This window comes from Narcine bancroftii, chromosome 2 (assembly GCF_036971445.1).
Source record: "Narcine bancroftii isolate sNarBan1 chromosome 2, sNarBan1.hap1, whole genome shotgun sequence".
NCBI classification, from domain to species: domain Eukaryota; kingdom Metazoa; phylum Chordata; class Chondrichthyes; order Torpediniformes; family Narcinidae; genus Narcine; species Narcine bancroftii.
In genome coordinates, this window is record NC_091470.1 from 353,173,436 (window position 1) to 353,190,517 (window position 17,082).

The 17,082-nt window shown below is 40.6% G+C and overlaps 1 protein-coding gene across 12 annotated transcripts in view; it reads left to right on the forward strand.

Moving 5' to 3' along the window:
* The window catches only part of LOC138755765 (focal adhesion kinase 1), a 457,595-nt gene that overhangs the window by 298,522 nt on the left and 141,991 nt on the right, over positions 1-17,082 (forward strand). For all 12 annotated transcript variants that reach the window (XM_069922333.1, XM_069922329.1, XM_069922332.1 and 9 more), the window contains 3 exons: positions 3,545-3,662; positions 9,404-9,434; positions 16,176-16,228. In XM_069922333.1, coding sequence (XP_069778434.1) covers positions 3,545-3,662; positions 9,404-9,434; positions 16,176-16,228 — 202 coding nt within the window. The remainder of the gene's footprint in view (positions 1-3,544; positions 3,663-9,403; positions 9,435-16,175; positions 16,229-17,082) is intronic.

Below are 17,082 nucleotides of genomic sequence, written 5' to 3' on the forward strand. Positions count from 1 at the left end.
AGGATCTTCTGTTCCTTCCTTCATTCTGGTTGCCTTCCTTGTAGTATGACTGCGTGTGGAAACCCCAGCCACAGCCTCCCCAGCAATAACTGGAGGACGCTGGCTAAGGTTTTCCCCAGTCCATAATGTATTAAATTCTCCCAGTACATCAAGTTGTATAGGTTCTTGTATCTCAAGAGATGCAGGTTGCAGCGCCACCTCTACAGTTGACAAATGCCTTTGAGTAACTTTTTGTTCTAAAGGCTGTTTGGCACCCTCTTTAGGGGGCTCTACCGATGTAACATAGAGCTCTAACATCTGAACACTGTACCTCTCTCCTGGAATCCATTTCACGCTGAGTCCCGGTGTCTTTCCTGTAGGTAGGCTCCAAAACTTGAACTTTTGGAAAATGTAGGTTTTTGATGATCTGTTGTCGTTTTTTTTTGCTCTTTTCCACCAATTGTACCATCATAAGTTAAATTAACAGCACTGAAATTATCTAAACTTTTAAAGAATTTTAACGGGCATTTCTAGACAAAACAATAAGATAGAGTCAGGAGAGGACTGGAAGGCACGTCTGATCCTTACGCCATCTTGCCACGCCCCCATATTCCTTTTTATATAAACTTTTTTTATAATATTAGGGGAGGGAGAGTGGAAAAAAAAATAATTTAAAAAAAATAGGGGGTCGTGGATCTGTGGAATTCACTGCTGCGCAAAGCAGTGGAGGCCAGATCACAGGGAGTATTTAAACAGGAAATGGATAAGTATCTCATTAGTAAAGGTATCAAGGGATATGGGGAAGAAGCTGGAAATTGGAACTAGGTATGAGCATAGTTCAGCTTAGTGTAGAGTCACGGAACAGACTCGATGGGCCCAGTGGCCTGCTTCTGTTCTCATATCTTGTAATCTTGTGATCGCAAGGGGCCAAGAATGCAGCACTGTAGTGCTCCGGTACTGCTGGAGATTGTGGAAGAGTTGTTCATTTAATGTTGATGATGTTTGCTAAGCTTATTAAACAAGTTTTAACCCCCTCACAAGCATATATAAAATAAAGTTTATAAGTTGAATTCAACAAGAAAATCTGCAGATGCTGGAAAACTAGTGTAAGTGAAAGGAAATCAGAGTTTCAGGCCTGAGCCCTTTGTCAGAAAAGACTGATAGATAAAAATTCCTGATGAAGGGCTTGGGGCCGAAATACTAATTACCTTTTACTCCTATGGATGCTGCATGACCTGCTGAGTTTCCCCAGTACTTTGTGTGTTATACCTATAAGCTGCTCCATCATACACTTGAAAATAAATTTTAAATTGAATTATTCATTAACATACTAAGAGTGAAAACTTTTGTTTTACGTGCTATATATTTGTATAGATAAAATAATTGTCCTGCATATGTATTGTTTGTCTGTACAGTATGTGCGTTATGTCTAGTTGTGTGACTGCATGTTTTGCACCAATGATGTTTTGTCAGGTTGTACTTGTATAATCAGATGACAATCAACTTGTAAACTTGACTTGAAGTATAGTACAACTGGTAGTGCAAGAATAAAAAAAAATGTGTCAGGATCAGTGCTGCAATAAAATAAAGGTGCAGAAATTATAATGTCACTAGAAAAATGCAGGGTACAAGTGCCAAACCTTTTATCTGGGATCGTCGGGACCAGACACCTGCCATTGTTCAGAATATTCCGGATTTAAGAATCATTTTAAAATGGTGGTCACTTGAAGCAAATGTGATATTTCAAGATTGCACAAAACAGGGAGTACGAAATGACCGTAAAAAAATAAAGACCATAATATCATGAGTATGTTTTTTTTATTTTAAAGTAAAATTTCAAAATAAAACTGGCTCAGGTCCCCGTTGTCCCATATCTTCGGTGGAAAGGTGTCTCTTGGCCCCGAGCACCCGGTAGGAGAGAAGCAGGCTGCGGCTGGCTCAGTGTGGGAGCAATGGCTGTCTTCCTTACACATAATTCCGCAAGCCAGAGTGGTTCCAACTACATGGGGGATTTTGGGTAACAAAGACAGTCAATGCTTCCACATTAAGCTGTTGCTAGCCACCACCGCAAGTGAACTCTGTACCCGGGTTGGCAGTTAGATTGGGAAGGGGGGGGGCGATGGATGGACGGGCGGGGGAACGGCCGGGGTTGGGATAGCAAGGGGCGGGGGCCACAGACAACGGAGGGGCTAGGAGCAAGGCACTCAGGCATTTACACTACCAAAAAAAATGCTGGCTTTAGGAGGTTGCCGATGTTCGGAATCCCCGATAAAAGGGTAGGTAGAGTGTTACAATTAAACAATGAAAAGCATCATCTTTTACTAATGGGTGGTTTGTTCAAGACTAAACAGAGGGAAAGAAACTTACGATTGCACATTTCATTTATTCTTTGGCAATGACCCTGCAAAACTATTCATTTTTACTATTTATTGCAAAATCAATACAGTAGGTATAAATTTCTGCCTTCTAATGTCTTGATGCACATTATTACGAATCCTCAAATTCTTGTTCATATCACTAAATAATAATTTGTTTTCACTATTCTAGTTAATGATTATGATAATAATTTCAAAACTAATGAGAAGCCATTTTGGGATGTGAATTGTTCACAATTGCTATTCTAAAAAGATCAGAAATATTTGTTTTCTACACGAAAGCATATTTTAGGCAGTTTCCTTTTAGGCAGGGTATTGTTGAAGCACTGAATCAGTGGTTTTCAAACTTTTTCTTTCCACTCACATACCACCTCAAGTCATCCCTTACTAATCACAGAGCCCTGATGGCTTAGGGAAAGAAAAAGTGAGTGGAAAGAAAAAGTGTGAAAACAACTGCACTAAATAAAGCAATTTTGACTGTTGGAAAGACTTCTGACTGTATTACCCCTGCATCCATAAGTCTTCATATCAAAGCAGTCCTTTGAACTTGAACAACCCAGTAATGTGCAGGCCTCTTTTATCTGAGGAGGACATAATTGACTTACAAGTCACATTTGATTTGGCCTTGTATTGTGTTGCTTTTCTACATGTGATACATTGAAAAATGGATGCTTTGTGGAGAGCATTTTAAATTTTAGGGCGGCACCACTAGTGCAATGCTACTACAGGGCTAGCAACAGAAGTTTGACTCTGCTGCTGTTTGTAAGGAGTTTGTACGTTCTCCCTGAATCTGCATGGGTTTCCTCCAGGATCTCTGATTTTCACATCCCAAAGATATCTGGCATTAATAGGTTAATTGGACACATGGGTGTTTTTGAGTGGTGTGGGCTGGAAGGCCGTTACTGTGCTTGATTTTCAAATGATATTAATATTTTCTGTTGAATTATTCTTTTTATAATTGCATAATTCAAAATAAAATTAATTTTGGCTTGTCAAAGCACTCGGTAAGTTGAACATTTGTGCATAAATAGGGACAGTAGTTGGGGAAAATCTCATTGCCTTTTCATCATTCATGGTGATATATTGTGTTTTTAAGTCTTGACATCTTAAATAGAATATATCTGAGTGGCTGATGACAAAAGGAAGCTGGCATATAAGCTATGACAATCATGTAACTTTGCTTTTTTCAGCCTTTGACCGTAACAACTCCATCACTGAACATTGCAGAGAACATGGCAGACTTGATAGATGGTTATTGCCGCCTTGTGAATGGAGTTATGCAGTCATTCATTATCAGGTCCCAGAAAGGTAGGTCCAGTGAAGGTCTTTCTAGTTTATTTATTTCCAAGTGATTTCTCAATAAAAGGACCTTATCTGAAATGTTGACTGACCTTTTCTCTCCAGAGATGCTGCTTAATTATCTGAGTTCCTCCAGGTTCTCTTTGTTCACTCCTTTCTCTTGTTCCTCATTTAACTTTAGATAGTCACAATTAGTGCTTTCTTCTATATTATTCTGACTTTGATTTAAGATGACATGAGAAAATAATACAGGTTCCTTTATCCGGAACCCTTGGGGGACAGTGTGTTCCAAATTTCGGATTTTTCCAGATTTTGGAAAGCCTGATTTAAGCCCACCCGAATTGTGCTGCCGTATCCACCCACACCCTCGTCCAGTCGCGCTGCTATCTCCCCCCCCCCCCCCCCCCCATCACCCACCCAACTCGCACTGCCGGTCTCCCCACCCGCCCGACCCGCGCTGCTGGTTGCCCCTTCGCCCGCCCGATTCGCACTGCCGGTCCCCCCCCCCCACCTTGCCCAACTCGCACTGCCAGTCTCTCCCCCTCGTCATCTGACTCGCACTGCTGTCCCTCTCCCCACTTGCCGGATTTTGGAGCTTTCCAGATTTTAGATGTCCGGATAAAGGATCGTGTACCTGTGTGGTTTGAGAGGAAAAATGGGGAAAAGCTGTCATAAGCTTAAAGGGTTGAATGTGCTCCCATTATTATTATTCTTTTTCAGGACTTAATAATTATTGTAGTTATCTCAATTCAGATACTATTTTAAATGTATGTATTAAGCAGACTGGATTTTAAATACACCACATATATTTGGAGAATGACTTCAAGAAAAGAAATAGGGAGAACAGTTGCCATAGTGTTTAGCGCAAGGCCTTTACAGCGCTAGCAATCAGGACTGGACCAGGGTTCAAATCTCGTTCTGTCTGTAAAGAGTTTGTACATTCTCCCTGTGTCTGTGGGTGTAGGTTAATAGGATGTAAATTGGGCGGCACAAACTGGTAGGGCTGAATTGGCCTGTTACAGCTGCATGTCTAAATATAAAAAATTTAATTTAAATGAGTGATTTCCATGTATCATTTTTAGTTTCATATTTGAATCTTTAATGTTTTAAATAACCAATCTGGTATTCATCTGCGTTAACAATTGGCGTAGAGGTTAGCGGAACACCTTTACAGTGCCAGTGACTGAGACCAGGGTTCGAAACCCTTAGCTGCATGGGATTTTCTGGGGCCTCCATTTTCCTCCCACCATTTGAAATATACGGGGGGGGGGGGTGTAGGTTAATTGAATGTAAATTGGGCGGCAGGAACTTGTGGATCGAAATGGCCTGTTACCATGCTGAATATCTAAAAAAAAATTTTAATAAAATTCAAAAATTAAATTAAAAATTCATGGTTGAGATGCAGCAGTTTGTTATAATCGGTTTGGATAACAGGAACTTCCTCAATGCTGCACGTATGCAGTCATAATAAACGTAAGAGCACAATACAGGTCTTCTGTCTTTATGTGCCTATTTTGTTATGACTTGCATATGTGAGAAAAAATATTATCTATTCCAAATAAGGCAGGGGGCAAGTTGTTTTGCTCTGCAATTCAGTCTTGGCTTATGACCCCTTCATACTTGAGTTCATCCACAATATACCTGACTTTGTTTCCTTAACACCAGCAATGTAATATCACAGAATGGTATAATTCAACCAGTCAAAAAGTAAGACCAAGTAATAATCAGTATTGGGGCCAAAAAAAAATCTTAAAATAATCTCACTTGTGATCATTCCAATGATATATTTATAATTAGTAGCAAGCTAGGATGACAAAGTTTTCTGATCAGGTGCCTTTTCCAATTTTTATTTGAGGCAAACATCGGAGTGATTTTGTTTCCAGAACTAGGCAGGTTGCAATGTACATGAAACAACAAGAGGTGAAGAGGAGATTGTTGGGTGTGCTGTCATGTTGCAAGGCTATGATATTATTGCATTGTTCTAATTTGATAGCTCTAATCTTTTGCTCTAAATTATATGGATGAAAATTGTTTGATACAGCAGAGTAACTTTATAACTAGTCTTTCTTTCATATCTAGATATTTTTGCATGACAAATTCAACATGAACGAAATTTAGCAGTGTATAACAATGAAAAAGAAATGGAGATGGAAAGGTTTTAAGCATAAATTCCAGAGCATTTGGACAAAACAGTGAAAACAATGAAAATATGATCCCAAATTCAGTCTAATTACCTCATGATTCATTGTGCAATTTTGATGGAGTCATCTGACAATGAATCTTATCAAAATTATTTTCTGGTTAAAGCTTTTCATGGTTAAAAAAAGAAACAGGAGCCATTAACAGATGACCTGTGGAGTTTTTAATCCTTTGGAAAGAATATACTGGCTTCCAAGGCAGAACAAAAGAGGTTCAGCAGGTTGATTTTGGAAATGAAGATGTTCGTTTAGTCTGGGACAATACACTTTTCAGTTTAGAGGGAGGAGGGGACGGAGGGGGAGGAAATATTATGGAAACTTAAAATTTTGCTACTGGCAACTGACACGAGAACTGAGGAACAAGGCTTCAAGATTCGGGGGAGTAGGTTTAAGGAAGATGAGGAGGAGTTCTTAGACCTTAAGACATAGGAGTGGAATTAGAGCATTCTATCATCGTCCATCATATCCACCTCACCATTCCATCGAATTTTGTGACATGTTAATGACAAATTTTGATTCTGAAATATACCCAAAACAGTCTCAATAGCCATCCATGGCAATGAATTTCATAGATTTGCTACACACTGGATAAAGGAATTCCTCCTTATCTCTGCTCTGAATGGATATTTTGTTCCCTCTGGTTTCAGACTCCCCCAACATAAGAAAGACCTCTCTCCATCCATTCTATCCAGACCTTTCAGTATCAATAGATTTCAATGAGATTCCCCCCTCGTTCTTCTAAACTCCAGTGAGTACTGTTCCAGTGCCATCAACATTTCTTAATCCAGAGATCATTTTTGTGAACCTCCTCTGAACCCTCTCCAATGCCAACGCATCCTTCCATAGATAAGGAGCCCAAAACTGTTCACAATATTCCAAGTGTAGTCTGACCAATGGCTCATAAAAGTCTCAGTGTTACATCTCAGGTTTTATATTCTACAACTCTCAAAATTAATGCCAGCATTGCATTTGACTTCTTGGCCACAGATTCTACCTGCAAGTTAACCTTCAGGGAATCTTTCTCTGATTTATAAACTCATTGTCCATTTAGAAAATAGTCTACCCCCTTTTATTCCTGGCACTAAAGTCCCTGACCACTTACCTCTCTATACTTGATTCCATCAGCCATTTCCTTGCCCAATCTCCAAACATTTCTAAGACCTACTAGCCTCAGTGCTTCTTCAACACTACCTATCCCTTTTCCAATCTTTGTATCATCTGCAAACTTAGCCTCAAAGCCTTTAATTCTGCCATTGACATGTAGTGGGAAAAGAAGCAATCCCAACAATAAGCTCTAGTTGGCTGCCACTGGTCACTGGCAGCCAACCAGAAAAGGCCCCTTCTATCACCTCCTGCCAGCAGCTAATCTATTTTCGCTTATATCTTTCCTATAATAGTAGAAATAAAACATGGAAGTCCGCAGACACTGTGGTTGAAGTAAAAAAAATAATGCTGGAGAAGCTCAGTAGGTCGGTGTCTTTTATAGAGCAAATATAAAAATACATAACTGATGTTTAGGGCTTGAGCCCTTCATAAAGATATGGAAAAATGTTGGCACGCAGCTGAATAAAAAGGTAAGTGGGGGAGTCATGGGGAGGGAGAGGAGCATGGTTGCAGAGGCAGGATGTAATCGTGAAGAAGGGAAGGATGGCACAGCAACAAGCAACGGGAGCTGGGATGGCTAGGTGAATAGAGAGGGAAGAGGGTGGAGAGCTGAGGGAAATAAGACAGGGGAAGGGAAGGGAGGGGAAAGGAGAGCAGGTTAGCAGAAACCAGATGTTAATAGAAGTCAATGTTAATGCCATCCAGCTGGAGAGTGCCCAAACAGAAAATCAGGTGTTGTTCCTCAAATTTACGGATGGTCTTGGTGGGATAGTACATGAGGCCATGGCAGTTTTTTTCTTGGGATAAGATGCGATGGAGACAAAGAAATTGCGAGAATTTTTTCTTTTGAACAGAACATTTAATCTAAAATGTCTACCTTCCACATATGTACTTTCTCTCCACCACCATCAATTCAGCATCTCTCAATTTCCCACTTGTCTGTCCAGCCCCTCCCCTTTGCCCCTAGATGCAACAAACCGAGGATTCCCCTTGTCCTTAACTACCACCTCACCATCCTCCAAATCCAAAACATTATCCTCCGGAATTTCCAGCACTTACAACAGGACACTTTCCCCTCTCCTCCTCTCTCGGCCTTCTATAAGGATATTCCCTCCATGAATCCCTTGTGAACTCATCCCTTCCTACCAATCACTACCCACCCCCCTCCCCTAGCACCTCCTCCTTCACCACAAGCCTTTCACATGAAGCAACACTTCACTTGTGTATTTTAAATTTTTTTAAAATTTAGACATACACCATTTTGTCCCACGAGTCCATGCCACCCAATTTACACTCAATTTACTTACCGAGCCAGTACGTTTCGAACAGTGGGAGGAAACCAGAAATCCCAATCAGAACCAGGGAGAACGTACAAACTCATTACAGACGGCGCAGGCTTCGTATCACTGCCGTCGTAAAGGCATTGCGCTAACCCACTACACCATCTGTGCCATCCTGATTGATTTACTGCATCTGGTGCTCCCTTTATGGCCTTCTCTACATCGAAGAGACTTGGCGCAGACTGGGAGATCGCTTCGCTGAGCATCTTTGCTTTGTCCACACCAGTGACAGGGTCCTCCCAGTGGCCAACCATTTCAGATTTGCGTCCCGCTCCCATACTTGCATGTCTGTCTATGGGTTTGTGCACTATTCCACCAAGGCCACCCGTAAATTGGAGGAACAACACCTGATTTTCCATCTGGGAACTCTCCATCTGAATGGCAGTAACAATTACTTCTCCATTTTTTGCTAACCTGCTCTCCTGTCCTCTTCCCTTCAGCTATCCACCCCCTCCCCTCTCTATTCTCCTAGCTATCTTTTATCCCCTTGCTTGCTGCTGTGCCCTTCCACCCTCTCCACCTATTTCCTCCTGCCTTTGCGACCATGCTCCTCCCCCCACCCCTCCACCCTAACCTTTGTATTCAGATGCTGGCCAACATTTTTCCATTTCTTGAAGAAGAGCTCAAACCTGAAAAGTCAGTGATGTATTTTTAAAAGACTGTTTGACCAGCTGAGTTTCTCCAGCAATGTGTTTTTACTCTTTTCTATAATACCATGGGCTTCTATCTTGCTTAGCACCCTGGCGTGTGGCATTTGTCAAAGGGAAAATCTTCTCCCAGAGACTGTTGAATCTGTGGAGTTCTCTACTCAATGAGGCAGTGGAGGCAGCCTCATTAGATGTATTTAAGACACAGAAGGTTTTTGAACAGTCAGGGAATTAAAGGTGATGGGGAATGGGCAAGTAAGTGGAGCTGAGTCCATGGCCATCTCAGCCATAATCTTTTGAATGGCAAAGATGGCTCAACATGACAGATAGCCTACTCATGCTCCTCTTTCTTATATTCTTCTACCTTGTAATGTTCGTTGATTTAGTTAAAAACTCTATTAAGCTTCAAGTAACGAAGGACACATTTTCAATCTAATTAAACTTATTTTCTTTTTTCGCAGAAGGAGAGCGTGCCTTGCCTTCCTTACCCAAGTAAGTAAACATGAGAGTGTCAAGTAATTTGCAGACTATTGTTCAAGTTAATAATTTGATGAATTGATCTGTTTCAAACACTGTCTGCATGAGTGTGTTTTGAATAATTTGAAGTACAATAAATTAAACTGTGGTGAAATGGACTTTGTGAAAGCAAAAAAAGTGATGATGTGCATTAGATTCCCATGTCTCCCATTGATTCTGATAACTCAGTGTTAAATAGGGGTTGTAAAGAAATAACTGGATCTTGCTTTTACATGTTCCATCTGTTACACAGTAAAATCCCCGTTATTGGAATTCAACAAACTTGAAAAAAAATCGGGGAAAATAAATAGGTTTATGAAACTTTAAAATTGACACTCCCTAGCAGTTAGTTCACCAATCCACTTAACATGCAGTCTCAAGCAACCGGCAAAATCACTTATCTGGCATGCACTAATGGATGCTGGAGCTTTACTGTGAATTTATTCACAGCCAATCAATTGCAATTTAAATGCAATCTTAATTATTATGTAGAAAAACTTGAGAGGAAGCAAGACATTGGAGGAAGATCCTGTGTTTGTCAAATCAGTCTTTGATTTTATTTTAATATACTTTTAGCATTACTTGCTTTACTTTTAGTAACTTTGCATTTTCTCTAAAGCCAGCAGTTTCTTTTTCTCTCCCTCCTTCCTTCAAGGGAATATGACACATTGGAACTTCAAGATTGCAATCCAATTATTTATAATATCGTAAATTCTGGTTAATCCTATCTAAAGCAGCTGCAATCTCTGCAGCCACTTCTTTCGAACCCAAGCACAGAGACTGATGAAGGCAATCATGCCTGTCACCTTCTTCACTCTGTCTACAATGTCACCACTTTTCATAATCTATGTATCTTCCCCCCCTAGATCTCTCTGTTCTACAACACTCTCCAGGGCCCCGCCATTTACTGCGCAAGTGCTGCCCTCATTTAGCAAAATGTAATACCTTCCACTTGCCCAAGTTAAATAAAAAGCTTTAAGGGACTTTGGAGTATATATGTATAGATCTTTAAAAGTAGGAACCCATAAGGTGATTAACAGACTTTATTCACTGAGACATGGATTTTAAGAGCAGGAACTGTAGAAGATGCGAGTTAGAACGTAGCTTGAGCATTTTTGTGGTTGTGATGAGCACATTACCAGCAAAATTTGGAATTGCACTGGAGAGCTTTTGGAGGATAGTTGTGAGAACTCAAGATTCAGTTTATTATCATAGTAATAAAACAGCATCGTATTGCATGAAGCTTCTTTTTGCCTCCTGCAAAGCAGACAGATTCGTCACTGGCAGGAATTGCTGAAGCGCCTCTTACAGACTTGGTCAGAGAGAAAAGCAAAAAAGAGTCCCCCCAGCATCACAGAGTGTCTGAAGATTTGCCTCCATCACTTACGCAGCTCCCACAGACACACACAGTCCAGTCCAAGTCATCGGCAACCCGAGCTCAAGATCTGAACTTCTGACATGGTTAGGAATCCTTCAGTGCCCTCCTCACATCCTTGGTACCCCTCCAGCCAGTTCAAGCTAGTCTCCTGCAGCCCGGCGCAACTCTCCCAACAGCAGTCTCCAGTAGCCCACAGCTTCCATAGGTTCCTCGTCTTGAATGGCCAGCAGCCCGCCGCATACACTGGTCCCCTCAGCTACAGATCCGCCATGCTTATCATCCCCGCGCGTCGTCTCCTCCGCTTCACCTTCTCAGATGGGGGGGGAGAGGGCAGGTGATCTTCCCATCTTCTGGCGCCCTGCTCCAGTCCTCCACTTCCCCAAAGTCTGCAGCACCTCGTGGCTGCAGCCATTTCATAGGCGCCGCCATCTTGGGTGCAGACTCACGGTCGCGGGATATCAAAACCGCCATCGACTCCCTCACTGGGCCGTTCAAAGCTTGTGTAGAGCTGATGGCAGTTGACTGGGTGGCTGGAACCCACAGGAGCGCTGCATCTCTGCTCCCAGCACATCTGCAGCAGCGCTGCTACTACAGCGGCTCCAGCAGCGCAACCAGAACTGGAAAATTGTGGAAAGAAAGGATAAACAAAGTTTATTTTCCTACGATCAGAGGATTTGAAGCTTGTGAGGGGCCTAGATTGAGTTTAAATGAAGGATATGTTTTCTTAACAAAGGTTAAAATAATTGTTACTTTAAGGGAAGAGGTGAAACACACAACTCGAAATAGTGGAGGAATTAAACTCTTATCACATTAAAAGATTCAGATTTATGGTCAGAGTACATACGTGACGTCACATACAACCCTGAGATTCTTTTTCCTGCAGCCAAGGCAGAATCACCACTAATTGGCAGTGGACAAAAACTGTCTCAATGTACACATATAAACAAATAAAGAAATGTAAACAGTTCCATACAGAGAGAGAAAAAAAATCAATAAAGTGCTAAAGTAAGACTTCTTAAATAAATCCCCGATTGAGTTTGATGTTGAGAATTCTGGTGGAGGGGTAGCAGCTGTTCCTGAACCTGGTGGTGCCAATCTTGTGGCACCGATACCTCTTTCCTGATGGCAGCAGTGAGAACAGACCATGTGCTGGGTGGTGATGGTCTTTGATGATTGCTGCGGTTCTGCGACGGCGGCATTCTTGTTAATGTTCTCGATAATGGGGCGAGTTTTACCTATGATGGTCTGGGCTTTATCCACTACCTTTTGCAGGGCTTTACACTCAAGTGTATTGGTGTCCCTATACCAGACTGATGCAGCCAGGCAGAAGACTTTCCAACACTCCTGAATAAATTTGCCAGGCTCATCATACCAGACCTCCACAAACTCCTGAGGAAGTAGAAGCAATGTTTTTCTTTCTTTATGATACAATTTGTTTGTGGACCAGGAAAGGTCCTTCAAGATGGTGACTCCCAAGAATTTCAATTTGCTCACCCTCTCCAATCTGATACCCCAATGATCACTGGATCATACACCTCTGATTTTCCCTTCCTGAAGTCAACAATCAACTCATTTGTTTTGGTATGATTATTGTTGGTGCACTATTCAGCCAAGTTTTCAATCTTCCTCCTAATTGCTGACTCATTGTCCCTTTTTATACAGCCTATGACTGTGGTATTGACAGCAAATTTGTAGATGGTGTTGTCATACCGAGTCACACAGTCATAGCATTGGACTTGTCAGCCACAAACGAGCCTGCAACTGACGTGGACTTTTACCCCCTCCATAAATCTTCGTCCGCGAAGCCAAGCCAAAGAAAAGAAGAAGAAGAAAGATGACTGTGGTATTGACAGCAAATTTGTAGATGGTGTTGTCATACCGAGTCACACAGTCATAGCATTGGACTTGTCAGCCACAAACGAGCCTGCAACTGACGTGGACTTTTACCCCCTCCATAAATCTTCGTCCGCGAAGCCAAGCCAAAGAAAAGAAGAAGAAAGATGACTGTGGTATTGACAGCAAATTTGTAGATGGTGTTGTCATACCGAGTCACACAGTCATAGCATCGGACTTGTCAGCCACAAACGAGCCTGCAACTGACGTGGACTTTTACCCCCTCCATAAATCTTCGTCCGTGAAGCCAAGCCAAAGAAAAGAAGAAGAAGAAAGATGACTGTGGTATTGACAGCAAATTTGTAGATGGTGTTGTCATACCGAGTCACCCAGTCATAGGTGTTTAGAGAGGGGGCTAAAAAGGTAGCCCTCTGGTGGTCTGGTACTGATGAAAATTGTGAAGGGAATTTAGAATTTAGACATAGAGCATGGTTATAGGCCATTTCAGCCATTGAGCCCATGCTGCCCAATTACACCCGTTTAACCTACACCCCCAGTACATTTCAAATCGTGGGAGGAAACCAAAGCCCCTGGGGAAATTTCACACAGTCATGGACTCCTTACAGATAGCGCCACAGTAATAATGTAGCGCTAAACCCTATGCTAAAAGTGCTGCCCCAATATTCTTATCAATTCTCACAGACTGATGTCTGGAGGAGGTGAGGAAGTCCAGGATCCAATTACATAGTGGAGTGTTGAGACCCAGGTCTTGGATTTGCTGATCAGTTTTGAGGGGTTGATGGTATTAAATGCTGAACTGAGTCAATAAAGAGCATCCTGATGTATGAAAGGAAGTAGCGAGAGATCTGAGACTTGCATGTACTTGGGCTTGTGGACATTTGATACCATTGTCAAGATTCAGTTGTGTTTTAACAATCACATGAGAAATGGAAGAAAACTCTCCAATTTTGTCATGTTGCGCACTTGCTGTCATATTATCCGGATAAAAGTATTGACAGTGTCTATAAAGGTGGCCTGCTGATTGTGCAATTATCTTCTTGAAAGTGAAAGGTCTAATGAGAGTATTCAAATTAGAAAAATTTAGTTGCAATGATTTATTTTCAGCTGATGAATTTATCCATTGCACCTTCACTCGAACCGCTATAAAAGCAAGGATCTCCAAGGACCCACTTCAGTTTTGCATCCCATTTTCAAACTGACATGTCTGTCCATGGCCTTGTTGACTACCAGATGAAAGCCTGGAGGAACAACACTCCAACCAGACTCAATGCTGACCTCCCAATTTCTGATAGCCCCTCCCCCTTCTCGGCCCCGTCCCCACCATTTTTTTTTTACCACTTTTGCTTCCCATCATCCCTGTGACTTTCCATGCCCATCACCTGCATCTTCCTTCATCTAGCTTCCCACCTTTTCTCCTATCACAGAGCATTTTTTTCAGCCCTCGACCCCTCACCCTATGGCTCTTGGCTCTTTTTTCTTCTTCCCCCTCCCACCTGTAGGCCTTTCTTTCCTCCCACTTCCTACCCTTCCCTCCCCCCCCCCCCCCCCCACCCCAACCACCACCTTATTCTGGCAATGCACAAATTTTGGTCTTCCTGGTGAATGCCTGAGGCTCAAAACATTGACTGTCTATTGTTTTTTATGGATGTTGTGTGTCCTGCTGAGTTCCTCCAGCATTTTTGTGTTTTGTTCTCATTCTCCAGCATCTGCGGTCTCTTTGTTTGCCCCCATTGAAGGTCAGTTCCTCAGTTAGTTTGATAACTTAGTGCAGCATGTGGAGTTCATAACCATTCCAGACTTTCTCCCTGATTTTTGACAACTTCGTTGATCTTAGAGATAGGACTTCTCAGTTCCTTATAAGAATAGTCTGCTTGGTTAGGATAGCACCTGTATTTTCTGCTGCCAAACAGTTGCATGAGACATCCCATTAAGTTGAATGAGTGATGGATTACCTTTGATTGACAACCAGGAAGAGATGCTACTTTTGGTAGGAGTGAAGCTGTAAACATTCATTATGTTACACATGGAATGATAAATTGGAATAAGTTACTTCCGTCCAATAATTTGATCTGAGATCCTTAAAAGGTAAAACTTAACAAGTTAGGTAATAGGTTAAAAAAATCTGTTCAATTTTGAAGCGAAAGGTATCTTGCTGCAGTATCCAAAATCTGATTGAATACAGGCAACCCCTAAATATTATGATTTTCTGTAACACAAGCATGCATCAAGTAATATGTTGAAAAAATGTTATTTTTATTCACAAATTTTTTGTATGAGTGATTTTCATACAGTATCACAGATTTGTGAATTCCATAAGGGTGAATCTCCCTTTACTGTATAATGCTGGGGTTGTCTGATAGGTAAAGTGTGTAAATATGCAGTCATTTTGGAGTCAAGAATTAGTGGATGACATGTTGGTCGGCTGTATGTAGACGAAAATGTTAGTGTTTCTTCCAATCAAAACCAAGTAATGCTGCTTTCAATTTAGAAGCTTAATGTCCTTTAGAGCAGTTCTGAGGTCAAGTGCAATCAATAAATGTAAATTATTTTTTATCTTTGATGCCCAAAATCAATTTACCTGTATCAAATAAAGTAGTGGTCCAAACCTTTGGAAAACTACCTACCTTCAACAAAATCTGCCCCTTGCAGATTTTCATCATTGTTGCTGCTACCCTTTTTATGTATCATATCTGAGCAATTATTTTTCCTTCAATCTTAACAATTTATGGCAAACAGCAGATAATAAGGCTGGTCATATCGATGTCAGTCAAAAATAGATTTCTCCATTCTTTCCAACTTCTCAGCTACATTCATGGCCACGAGCTCTTCTCGTGTGATTCCAAGTCCAATTCAAATGTTGCAAGCACTGATGAAACAAAATTTCATTAGTTCTGCTCTAATCTATCCACCAATTAAATATATGTTCCATATTCCTGACTTATCTCCTGGAGGCTTATGTCCTAATTTTATGCACCTAAATTAAATCTTTTCATTTAGATTGTAAGATAAAGAAACAGAAGAGTGCCATTGATGCATTTATACCCACTCTACCATTGATCTGATAGTTTACCTCACTGTCATTTTAATTCATTAACCCCATATTGCATAATTCTCCTAATATCAAAAATATGTCCATCTATCTTTTGGATATACCCAGGGAGTTAATTTGTTGGTTGTTTTGACATAACTTTAAGAATGGTATTTTGTTTTAAGACCATATTTAAAAGCACAACCATCAAGTTTTTTTAAAATGCAGTTTTGACAATTATATTGAATTCCTGTGTTTACTGTGATATGCAGTTTGTATTTCTCATGGAAAACCCTCCTAACTTTAAGATGGTAGCTCCTATGTAATTCCCTGAAAGGGAATGGTATGCTCCGAGGAAATTACTGAAAACAACCATGAGGTAGGAGGAATGAAATGAATTCACTGCAGATATTGCTGAAAATGCACAATGTTGATTATTTTGACATTCGTTTTTCAGGGTATCAAACAGTGAAAAGCAAGGATTGAGGACTAGAGCTGTCTCGGTCTCAGGTAAGATGAAAGTTTGAAACTATTGCCTTTACTTTCTAAAGCCTTAAATTTAGTGAGAAGTAGAAACCCATGTAGAGAGTGAAATTGTACTTTTCCTTCAAGTGCTTCTGAATTAGTTAAGATTGTCTTTGCATTCATGTGCTTTTGGATTTGTAGGCTCGGAATAAGTTTCAGACCTTAACTCATTTTGCCTTTTTAAACAAAACCAATTTGTTCTTCTGCTATTAGTCAAAGTATAAGTGGTTTAATTCTTTTCAACATCAGGAAATTAACAAAAATTATCAAACATACATTTGAAACACAATATACCTTAAAAATGGTCCAAATTTTATACCTGTTATTTTGCATTTAAAGGATCTGTTAGGGTTGGTTTGGTTAAAAAAAAAAGGAATTCTCAATGCATCACCAATGGTGCGTATTTGAAAAGTCTGTGTCATGTCAGCTTCTGTATAATAATCATTTACAAAGGATTTATTATTATGTTTAACAAATGTGAACTTGCTGTGTACCTAAAGGTTAACAGATTGGAAAAACACTTAAAAATGTTCAGAATTTGAAAATGATGTTGAATCCAGTGATATTTTGAAGCTCCCACTGCTTAATACTGTTGCTTGTATATAAATCTTAACAGTGACAAGCTATCTTTGAATTTATTTTATGTAGTATGTTAACACTCGATTCACCAGCTGTTTTATCCCTGCAATTAATTTTTTTTTATCTTGTGAAATTGTTTCTCTGCTTCAGAGTTATGGCTTAGCAGAATTATTAAATGAAGACCTGTGTTGTTATAATGTAGCAAAAATAGTGATTCAACTTTTCACTGCTGTTCAGTGACTAAGTTGGAACAAAAGACT